This window comes from Danio rerio, chromosome 10 (assembly GCF_049306965.1).
Source record: "Danio rerio strain Tuebingen ecotype United States chromosome 10, GRCz12tu, whole genome shotgun sequence".
NCBI classification, from domain to species: Eukaryota; Metazoa; Chordata; class Actinopteri; order Cypriniformes; family Danionidae; genus Danio; species Danio rerio.
In genome coordinates, this window is record NC_133185.1 from 42,997,988 (window position 1) to 43,010,414 (window position 12,427).

A 12,427-nucleotide genomic window follows, 5' to 3' on the forward strand; every position below is an offset into this window, starting at 1 on the left:
GTCAAGTTTTTATGTTTACACATTCACACTTTCTCCTTAATAATATAATTTCACAGAAATATTCTTTGCAAATTCTGTTTATTAGCAGCCAATGACTATCAATTTACAACATTGTTGACAGACAAATAAACAGTGCTAATGTTGATTTCAAGTCATTCTTACATGTGAATTCAGACTGAATTTTCAAAATACCATGTCACAAGCAGACGATAACCGTTTTCAAGGTATACCTGAGGTTTGGAAAAAAAAATCAAGGTTTTAAAACCATCAAAATTTGCAATACCTTTCCTAAGGTATGTGTACTATTTTTTAGGACAACAGTATGTCCAGCAGAAAGATATTCAAAGATGCCCTTTAAAATTGTAAATAAATCAGTGTTTTTAAGTCAATGATTTATTTAAATTATTTAAACTGACACGTTTACAGCACCAAAATATTTTAAATGTTTCTCAAAATAAAATCTATTGTGTACAAAAGGGAAAAAAGTTTCAGACCCGGACATATGAAAAGAATATATTTTAGAGCAATAATCACAAAAACAGGGAACCGTGAAACCGTGACATTTTTATCCAAGGTTATCATACCGTCAGAATCTTGTATCGGCCCATGCCTAGACACAAGATGCCACTGAATGAATGTGCGAATATAATACCTCAATATAAATATCTATACCAGACTTTAATGTGTACTTGATTATTAATAAAGGTGTGTTTAAAAAACAACTGTTTTTCCACATTGATAGTTATACAAAAAAGTTACTTAAGCAGCAAATCAGCACCTCTGAAAGATTATTTGATACTGAAGACTAGAGTAATGATTCAAAAAGTTGTATATATGCTTTCTCATAAATGTACATTGGGATTTACTTATTTTATAATGGTCTTAAATGATTTTGTTAGAACAGATGCTTTGTAACTGACTAGCCTGATGAAAACAAACAAACAAACAAACAAAATACAGATTTCCACAAATACATAATTGTATAAAATCCCTTAGAAAGTATTAATTTAAGAGCAAGATGTGTGCTTGTCTGTATTCATTAATGCTGAGGCAACAAAAAAAGAATCATTGAGCAAACTGTTCCCTGGTGTAGCTTGTTCGTGTTAACAATAAAAATGGCCAAATTCAATAAAACCTAGAGCAAAGTCTGTGAAATCATACAAGAATAAAAAATTGTACCCTCCTTACATGTGTTACTTCAGCTGAAAAGACAAAATAAGTATCTGAAACACTTATTTCCAGACGCAGGAAAACGTGTGTTTGTTTGTAAGATCCGCGGGAAACAAATGTTACAGCGCCCTCTGCTGTCTCCACAGATTATACTCAAACTCAAATTGAGTTGAATTGAATTGACAGACCTTAAAGGATTAGTTTACCAAAAAATGTATATTTGTTTTTAATTACTCCCCCTCATGTACAGTAGTTCCAATTCTCTAAGACCTTTGTTAATCTTCTGGACACAAATCAAGATATTTAAATTTATGTATAATTCTCAGTGCTCCATACACAGTCATGAGAAGTTCAATATACTGTCAGAAAATTCAGTGTATTAACTAATATTAACAAGCACAAGTTTTAATAATGCATTAGTAAATGTAGACCTGTTATTAATAAATGCTGTGAGAAAGGTTTGTCTGACTTTTCAGGAATGTTTACCTCTGAAATTGTGAAATCATTTGAACAACTTAGAACAGAGTTTAATAATCGCTCTGAAGACTTTTTCAAATATCTTCAAATTCTGCATTTTACAGAGTCCTTATTAAAGCAAAGCCAAATTAGTTTTAAATTATGGCTGTAAAATATAGGGGATGTTATAAAACTGTAAATGTTAATTTCCTTTCAAATGACAGTGGAAAAGTGAGTCAACTACAATCATTTCTCTTTTAACAGACGAGGAGGTGAAAGAGAGGAAGAGAAAAAAGAGCCGGCTGGCATCATTCCTCAGATCTTGCAGAAAACACCTGACAATCATCACAATGGAAAATATTTTTCTTTTCAGAATATTTATTACACTGTAAAAAAGCCCTAAAATATCCCTAAATTTTTTACAGTAATTTTTTTTCATTTAAAATTAGATGTAGAACTTAGTAAAATGACAAACAATTTCTCTAAATTCACAGTTTGACTTTCATTTTAGGTACTTTATCATTAAAGACAAATTACTGACATTTTTGTTTTTTATACAGGGAAATTACAGTATCATTTATACAGTATTTTTTCTGTTATTTTAAATTTTATTCAAAAATCCGTAAAAATTACAAACAATATCTGTAAATTAACAGCTTGACTGCTATTTTATGTACTATATAATTGATGACAAATTACAGCAATTTGTCTGTTCATACAATAAAATTGCCGTATTATTTGCACAGTGTTTTTCCCTGTTTTTTATGAAGTACATTTAAAATTACGTCAAATTAAAGTAATAAATTGTAATTACTTGCTCTGTAAAAAATAATGTAAAATCGTAAAAAAAGGTCAAATGACTGGCAGCTATGGCTGCCCAACAAAAAACATAAACTTATGGTAAAATGTTTTTGTTGAAATAAAGTGCAAAAAATAATAAATCTACAAATATTTTCATTAAAATGTTTACAAAAAAACACTGTTATTTTACAGACTTTTACTATATTATTACAATCAAATTTGTTCAATAAAGCTACACACTAAGTGCACTCACATGCACCTGTTCCGCTGATTGCACACACACAGTCGGAGGATCGTTATGAACTGATTACATGCACTTTAAAAGCAGCATAGACCAATTGCTTAGTCTTGTTATACTGTTACTGCAAACATTGACGCATTTCTCTTCTTTTGCCTTGCTTTGTTTGTTAATTGTTTACGTTGTTTGCTGTCGGGACTGACCATTTGCCTATTATTTGACCATGACTCTGGATTCCCTGCATAATGTTACATCTGTTTGCCCCTGTGTTGACTGTTGTTTGCCTGACCATCTTCTGTGTAATAAAGCTGCATTTGGATCTGCCCTCCTTTGTCAACGTCCCCTTCACGTTACAGTTCCATTTCATTTAAGATCTGTAACTGAATCATTCCATATAACTTAAACCTCTACATGTTTTACATGAACACTATTCAATTAAATGTAACAACTGTAATTTTAAAGTTGTGAGAATTTTAATCAGTTGTATCTCGTTTGTTGTTTTTTCCTAAATTTTTTGATCCAAAATAAAACTGTTAAATTACGATCATGAGCATGTCTTGGCATTATATTAAAGGTGTTTAATCGTAATTATTTTGGTAAATTCTTTTAAATAACATTGTTTTTTCTTGAACTTTTAGTGCAGTCACTTTATTGATGGTGTTTGATCATAATAATCTAGGAAAAGTCTGTACAATAACAGTGTTTCTTTGTAAAACTCTTATTGTGTTACTTTATTGAACGGATTTGATTGTAATAATATAGTAAAAGTCTGTAAAATAACAGTGTTTTTTTGTAAACATTTTAATGAAAATATTTGTAGATTTATTATTTTTTGCACTTTATTTCAACAAAAACATTTGACCGTAATTTTATGTTTTTTGTTTGGCAGCCGTAGCTGCCAGTCATTTGACCTTTTATTTACGATTTTTTTTTTCTTACAGTGTAGTGATGCATGCAATGATTACAAAATAACCAAAAAAATACAAAGAATGTCAATCACTGATTTTTGAAATCACTTTCAACAATTGCAAAAAGAGACTGAAAGGGCAGAAGCACAGCTTCATCTGGCAGAGGAACAACTGACTCTAACCAAACTGCAGCAAACCAAGGCCAGACTTGAGATCCGCCATCTAAAGGCTACGCTCAGACAAGCCGGTCTCTCCACATCAGAGGAAGTCTGAAATTATTGTGGAGGTTTTGACATTAAGTCTTTTTTTTTTATTCAATACATCTATATTTAAAACTTGCTATAAATATCCTCAATGTACAGTGCTTGTGTTATAGGTCTCAGATGAGCGGACTGATGGAAGAGGATAGGGTGGGGTTTTTCTTGTTCTTATTTTTTATTTTTTTAATGTGTGTGTTTTCATTTCAAATAAAAATAAACTTATATTGACCCCACACTGGCTATTCTACTTGTTTTTTCTTTACATATCTCTAGTTCTACAGTGTGATTTCATATCCTGTTTGAGCACTGGTTATCCAGATTAAGTGATCCTGAAAAGTTCCTATCCGGATCAAATTGATCCAATCCGATGTTGCTTTGAAAAACTGGCTCAAAAAGTAAGCTGGATTACGTGATCCCGGATCACAAAAAAAGGAATACTAAATCAGGATCAATTTTATCCGGATTAAACCTTTTGAAAAACCGGGCTCTGGAGATCTGCCTTCTTGCAGATTTTAGCTCCAACCTTGACCAAACACACCTGCCTGTAATGATCAAGTGCTGCTTCAGGTCTTGATTAAATGGTTTAGGTGTGTTTGACCAGGGTTGGAGCTGAATTCTAGGTAGCTCTCCAGAAACAGAATTGGTGACCCCTGCTTTAGACTAAAAAATACTATACAATGTATACTTCATTAACTAATAGACCAACATAATCTCCATGCCTTTCTCCAATTCAGTGTCTTTTAATGAGCTAGTAAACATCTGAAAACGATTTTCTGATTTTGTTTAATAGTTCTGTGTGTGGAATAGAAGTAAACAGGACTCGTCACTCTTCAGTCGTGTATTCAGTGAGGTTACACAGCAGAATATTTGATGCATTTAGTGAAAATATTGTAAAGTATATAAAACCCAAAAATTCATTCATTCATTTTCCTTCAGCTTAGTCCCTTTAATAATCAGGGGTCGCCACAGCGGAATGAAGCGCCAATTATCCAGCATATGTTTTACACAGCGAGTGCCCTTTTAGTTGCAACCCAGTACTGGGAAACACCTACAGTCACTCACTCACACAAATACACTGTGGGCAATTTAGTTTTTATTCAGTTCACCTACAGCGAATGTCTTTGGACTGTTGGAAAAAACCGGAGAACCCTGAGGAAACCCACGCCAACACGGGGAGAACATGCAAACTCCACACAGAAACAATAACTGACCCAGCGATGTGCTTGCTTTGAGGCGACAGTGCTAAACACTGAGCTATCGTGTTGCCCCATGAATCTAATCACATTATTATTATCATTATCATTATTATTATCATTATTATTATTATTATGGCCGTGTGTGAAATAATAGAATAACTGGAGAAATAATTCAACAATTGCAATTGAAATCACAGATTGCATGAACTGAATTACTGGAATGAAATAGGAGTAAATGCTGCCCTCTAGAGGTACCTGAGAAGAACATACGCCATAAAATGAGAATTCAGGCTAAATGATTTACCAACTTTATTATTAAACACTGAACACTTATGTTGTTCACAACAACAAGCTAAATATGAACTCGCAATGTAAATGAATGTAGACCAGAGCTGTCAATAAAATGACAAAAATGAATGCAGATTCACAATAAATGTGGCTTAAATTGAAGACGATTACTGAAAAAGCTATTATTTGTATTTATGTTTCAGATTTATGATGCTTTTTTGTTTTGAAATAAAAAAAATCCATAATTTATTTCAACTCGTTTAATTACACAAGTTTATTGATCGACAAATCAAGGATTATGTGGTGCTGAAAACAAGAATAACGATAATATTAATATGTTATTATTTAATATCAATTATGATAACTATAATAATACTCAAATAGTTTAAGTATTGCCGACCCTAACTTCTGAACGGTTTTATATCTAAAATTGGATTTCAAGTCCTTTGTCATCAAATATATCAAATTTTAATTAATTATTTTTTTTAAACTCACAAAATAAACCAGCTTTTGTTTCTTATAAAGGAATTTATTATTTATTATAAAGAGATTCTTGATTTATGCAGCTGACATTTGTTTTTATGTCCTGTTCATGTGTCCTCAGTCATTTCTTTTAAAGGAAAACATTTTAGAGAAGTGTCCTGTTACCATAGTTGCAGTATATCGATCACATCATCACATCATTTAGAATGCGTTCTGAACTGTATGCAAAGCCCCGCATCATCGAGTAAAGCTCAGTGCGTTTGTGGTTTTGTGGTTGTGTGGAAGTGTTTTTGCTGTTTGTTATTGACAGTAATTCGCTGTTTAGCAATCCACGGTGCAAGACCGAGATTGTCTCTGCAAACATCACTGAGAAAGTTTCACACACCCTAGCACAGAGTTTCAAACTGGAAAAAGAACAACCAAGAATGGAGGAAAAGAGGAAAAGGAGATTTTTCAAGATACCCTCTTTCCTAAAAGCTGGCAAAAACACAGCACAGCTTGAACAAATGCCTGAAAATGGCCATGGTGAGTCATATTCACACTGTAATTTGATTATTCAGGGGTTTTCCTGATTTCAGATTATTTAAGCCCCCTTCTGTCCAGTTTTTGGGCTGTCTAGGCTCTTGTTAGACCCATAATTGACAGACCTTAAAGGATTAATTTACCAAAAAATGTATATTTGTTATTAATTACTCCCCCTCATGTACAGTAGTTCCAATCCTCTAAGACCTTTGCTAATCTTCTGGACACAAATTAGGATATTTTAATTTATATATAATAAGGGATGTTATAAAACTGTAAATGTTAATTTCCTGTCAAATGACTGTGGAAAAGTGAGTCAACTACAATCATTTCTCTTTTAACAGACGAGGAGGTGAAAGAGAGGAAGAGAAAAAAGAGCCGGCTGGCATCATTCCTCAGATCTTGCAGGAAACACCTGACAATCTCCTGCCTCACTCCTAATAAAGAAATCGAGCTGGAGAATGAAGAGGAGGAGGAAGAGCAAATAGATCTCCCAATCTCTCCACCCAAAGGCGCTGATGGTAAATGAACATGTTTACATCAACATATCAGTCTATACTGCTATTAATAAATTGTAAACTTTAACATCTTGTTGAAAATCACTTTGTAAAATGTGTAACCACTTCATTTCTCTTTTAACAGATGACTTTCTGTGCAACTCAACGATTGAGCATCATCAAATCATAGTGACTCCCATGATACACAGAGAGCCTTGTGTGGAAGATGAGATAAATGTCAGCCAAGGAGAAATATTAATGAAGAAAACTACTTCATCCTGTGGAGAACAAGAGGAGGAGGAGGGCAAGATTAAAGAGGAGATGAAGGAGAAGAAGAGGAGAAGGAGAAGGAAGAAAGAGCAGGAGAAAACGGAGGAGACAATGATGGACAAGAAGGAGGAGGGCAAGATTGAGGAGGAGGATGGAAGGAAAGGGAGAATAATAAAAGAGGAGAAGATGGAGGAGATGATGATGGAGAAGGAGGAGGAGGAGGGCAACATTAAGAAGGAGGGGAAGAAGAAGGAAAGGAAAAGGAGAAAGATTAGGAAGAAAGAGGAGAAGAAGGAGAGAAGGAGCAGGAGGAAAGAGGAGATGAAGAAGAATGAGGAGGAGGACATGGAGATGATGGACATGAAAGAGGAGATAAAGGAGGAGGAGGAGGAGGAGGAGGAGGAGGAGGAGAAGGTGAAGAAGAGAAATCGAAAGCAGAAAATAAGCAGCAGGATGAGCAGAAGAATGATGAGGAGGAGAAATAAAAGGAGGAGGATGAGGGGATGATGGAAGAGGGAGAAAAACAATAAAGAAATGCATTAAAAATGTGTCCCTGTCTGTTTTGTTTATCTGTTTAAAAATGAACTCTTGTGTGTCTGGTGTTGTAGAAAATAAATCATTCATTCATTCATTTTCTTTTTCGGCTTAGTCCCTTTATTGATCCGAGGTTGCCACAGCGGAATGAACCGACAAATTATCCAGCTTGTTTTTACGCAGCGGATGTTCTTCCAGCTGCAACCCATCTTTGGGAAACATCCATACACACTCATTCACACTCATAAACAACGGACAATTTAGCCTACCCGATTCACCTGTGCCGCATGTCTTTGGACTGTGGGGGAAACTTGAGCACCCGGAGGAAACCCACGCGAACGCAGGGAGGACATGCAAACTCCACACAGAAACGCCAACTGACCCAGCTGAGGCTCGAACCAGTGACCTTCTTACTGTGAGACGACAGCACTACCTACTGCGCCACTGTGTCCCCATTTTCACAGTATGTCTGATAATATTTCTTCTTCTGGAGAAAGTCTTATTTGTTTTATTTCGGCTAGAGTAAAAGCAGTTTTTAATATTTTTTAAACAATTTTAAGGACCAAATTATTAGCCCCTTTAAGCTTTATTGTTTAGATAATCTACACAACAAACCATCGATATACAATAGCTTGCCTCATTACCTAACCTGCCTAGTTAACCTAATTAATATATATATATATAATATATAATTAATATATGCTTTCTCATACATGTACATTGGGATGTACCTATTTTATAATGGTCTTAAATGATTTTGTTAGAACAGATGCTTTGTAACTGAATAGCCTAATCTAATGAAAACAAACAATAATCTCACTATAGCCTGACGGATGAACAAATGAAATTAAAACCTTATAAATAAATAGTATATCTTGTAAAATACTGCATGATCCAAGTATAGTATTTTTTGATACATTTTTTAAGTTTTCTTTACATTTTGGGCATGAAATCCACGCTGAATCCACCCTTCTGATGGGATCAGTTTAATCCAGATTGTTTGGATCAAAGTGATCCAAATCCTCCAAAAAAGTAAAGCTAAAGGTTTGAGCCGGATCAAAATCAAAATTTGATTATGTGATCTAATCCAATTATCTAATCCGCTTTTTCTTTTGAAAAAACTATTTTAAAAAAGAGATTAAGATTTTTTTTTAAGATCTAAGATTTTTTTCAATTTTAATAAAAAAACTTTTAAACCATAAAAAAAAAGTTTCAATTTAGTAGTGTTGAAAACTCATCACATTCAACATTTAATCACTCACTCACTAGGATAGAGATGGGTTTTTTAAGGAAAATTATCATATAACTATATATCTGGTAAAAGCTGGGATCTCTGGGTATGTCCCCTGCAACAGAAAAAAAACCCTCTCATTTAGGACTGAGGTTTCTGGGACAGAGAGATATGATTTAGCCAAGGTTGACAGCAGTGGGTAACGTTGTGCATTGTCTATCCACCACTTGAGAGGACAAGCCATGAGTGAGATAGAGGTCTCTTTGCGGTACAAGTCAATGTCTGCATCAATCAATCTATCTAAGTGTTCTGCAGTCCCCATGACTGTTTTTAGTCATATTCCCCGACTTATATTTCACCACAGTCTGGCAGTGCCTGCATATTGTTTTTTTCTTTGTCTGTCACCTTTTCTCCTTTTTTTGTATCTTTTTAGAAAGAAACCGAGATGCTTCCACACATCTGATTTAAAACCCGCTTTAGGTTCGATCATTTCCAGCTCTTTTTCTTCCAACTAGCAACACACTCCATTTCCGCATTACTGGATCTGTAGTAATAACAGACCGCAAAGGATGATGGCCACGCCTAGGCTGATGGGAATTGTAGTTCCCGCTACCTCCCATTCGCTTCATTTGCCTAAGCAAACCTTTCTCAGAAATATAGTTTTATTGAGTCATGCGTCTACGGTAATATTGAAAAAATTACTATTGCGGTATGACAGTATTTACAATATTGTTACATCCCTAGTATTTATTTATCTGTCAGGCTACAGTGATTAGGTAGGCTTCATCATAATCAGCCTTTTAGTATAGCCCTACAGCAAATTAACAAGAGTTTGGCCTCATGAAATAATCCCCCAAACAGCTGTTAAAATTGACCAAAAACAATACATTTTATTCTGTCACTAATTGATATATATATATATTATATTAGGGATGTAACGGTATCAGAATTTCACGGTACGGTAATACCTCGGTATGAATGTCACGGTACGGTATTTATTGAATCATTTACAGGAAAAAACAAAACTTATGAAAATACTCCAAAAAAGTGCCAAAAGTGTCAATGACATACAAATTAGTCATCTATCTGTAAGCTTTGAAACAGGAACTTCAATTTTAATAACAAAAAAATATTAAACCATGTAAAAAAATTAAGTTTCAATTTAGTAGTGTTGAAAACTCATCACATTCAACATTTAATCACTCACTCACTGAGATAGAGATGGGTTTAAAGGAAAATTATCATATAAATATAATCTGGTAAAAGCTGGGATCTCTGGGTATTTACAATGTCCCCTGCAACAGAAAAAAACCCTCTCATTTGGGACTGAGGTTTCTGGGACAAGAGAGATATGACTTGACCCAGGTTGACAGCAGTGGGTAACGTTGTGCATTGTCTTTCCCCCACTTGAGAGGACAAACCATGAGTGAGATAGAGATCTCATGTCTGCATCAATCTGAACAGTGTGCTGTATTTCTGCTGTCCCCATGACTGATTATTATCGTATTGGGGGACGTATTCCCCAACTTGCAGGCACGTGCACACACAGGGCTCAACCTGTGCAGTGCACATGCCCTTTTTAGTCTTGGATAGAAAGTTCCCTTCCAAAATGATCAAAAGTGCCCCCGCGACGCGACACACCCTCCGTCCCCACTTTACAGTACGCGCGCGACAACACAGCTGATAAGAACTCGCGCGACAACACCACTATTCAGTACGCGCGCGGCGACAACACCCGCTTTAGGGTTTTCCAGCTCTTTTTGATCCCCGCTTCTAGCAGCACACTCCATTTCCGCATTACTGGATCTGTAGCGACAACAGACCACAAGGGATTATGGCCAAGCCTGGGCTGATGGGAATTGTAGTTTCCGGTACCTCCCGTTCGCTTCATTCGCCTGAGCAAATTTTCTCAGAAGACCTATAGTTTTACAGAGTCATGCGACTACGGTAATATCGAAAAAAATTAATATTGCGGTATGACGGTATTTACAATATATAAATATATATATATATATATATATATATATATATATATATATCTGGAATCTGAATATATATATATATATATATATATATATATATATATATATACATCACAATGGAAAATATTTTTCTTTTTAGAATATTTATTAGTGATGCATGCAACGATTACAAAATAACCAAAAAAAATACAAAGAAATCACTTTCAACAATTGCAAAAAGAGACTGAAAGGGCAGAAGCACAGCTTCATCTGGCAGAGGAACAACTGACTCTAAGCAAACTGCAGCAAACCAAGGCCAGACTTGAGATCCGCCTTCTAAAGGCTACGCTTAGACAAGCCGGTCTCTCCACATCAGATGAGGAAGTCTGAAATTATTGTGGAGGTTTTGACATTGTCTTTTTTTTTATTCAATACATCTATATTTAAAACTTGTTATAAATATCCTCAATGTACAGTGCTTGTGTTGCAGGTCTCAGCTGAGCGGACTGATGGAAGAGGATAGGGTGGGGTTTTTATTTTATTTTATTTATTTTTTTTATGTGTGTGTTTTCATTTCAAATAAAAATAAACTTATATTGACCCCACACTGGCTATTCTACTTGTTTTTTCTTTACATATCTCTAGTTCTACAGTGTGATTTCATATCCTGTTTGAGCACTGGTTATCCAGATTAAGTGATCCTGAAAAGTTCCTATCCGGATCAAATTGATCCAATCCGATGTTGCTTTGAAAAACTGGCTCAAAAAGTAAGCTGGATTACGTGATCCCGGATCACAAAAAAAGGAATACTAAATCAGGATCAATTTTATCCGGATTAAACCTTTTGAAAAACCGGGCTCTGGAGATCTGCCTTCTTGCAGATTTTAGCTCCAACCTTGACCAAACACACCTGCCTGTAATGATCAAGTGCTGCTTCAGGTCTTGATTAAATGGTTTAGGTGTGTTTGACCAGGGTTAGAGCTGAATTCTAGGTAGCTCTCCAGAAACAGAATTGGTGACCCCTGCTTTAGACTAAAAAATACTATACAATGTATACTTTATTAACTAATAGACCAACATAATCTCCATGCCTTTCTCCAATTCAGTGTCTTTTAATGAGCTAGTAAACATCTGAAAACGATTTTCTGATTTTGTTTAATAGTTCTGTGTGTGGAATAGAAGTAAACAGGACTCGTCACTCTTCAGTCGTGTATTCAGTGAGGTTACACAGCAGAATATTTGATGCATTTAGTGAAAATATTTTAAAGTATCTATATAAAACCTAAAAATTAAATCATTCATTTTCCTTCAGCTTAGTCGCTTTAATAATCAGGAGTCGCCACAGCGGAATGAAGCGCCAATTATCCAGCATATGTTTTACACAGCGGGTGCCCTTTTAGTTGCAACCCAGTACTGGGAAACACCTACACACACTCACTCACACAAATACACTGTGGGTAATTTAGTTTTTATTCAGTTCACCTACAGCGAATGTCTTTGGACTGTTGGAAAAAAAACGGAGAACCCTGAGGAAACCCACGCCAACACGGGGAGAACATGCAAACTCCACACAGAAACAATAACTGACCCAGCGATGTCCTTGCTTTGAGGC

At 35.1% G+C, this 12,427-nt stretch overlaps 1 protein-coding gene and 1 long non-coding RNA gene across 6 annotated transcripts in view; one reads left to right on the forward strand and one right to left on the reverse strand.

Moving 5' to 3' along the window:
• Nucleotides 1-12,427, reverse strand: part of LOC103911773 (uncharacterized) — a 281,613-nt gene that overhangs the window by 130,490 nt on the left and 138,696 nt on the right. The gene's annotated exons all lie outside the window — the stretch shown is intronic.
• Nucleotides 5,978-7,719, forward strand: LOC137490694 (uncharacterized). Its single transcript, XM_068219289.2, has 3 exons — nt 5,978-6,325; nt 6,667-6,843; nt 6,965-7,719. The coding sequence occupies exons 1-3, from the start codon at nt 6,226-6,228 to the stop codon at nt 7,594-7,596; spliced, it is 909 nt and encodes a 302-aa protein (XP_068075390.1). The 5' UTR covers nt 5,978-6,225; the 3' UTR covers nt 7,597-7,719.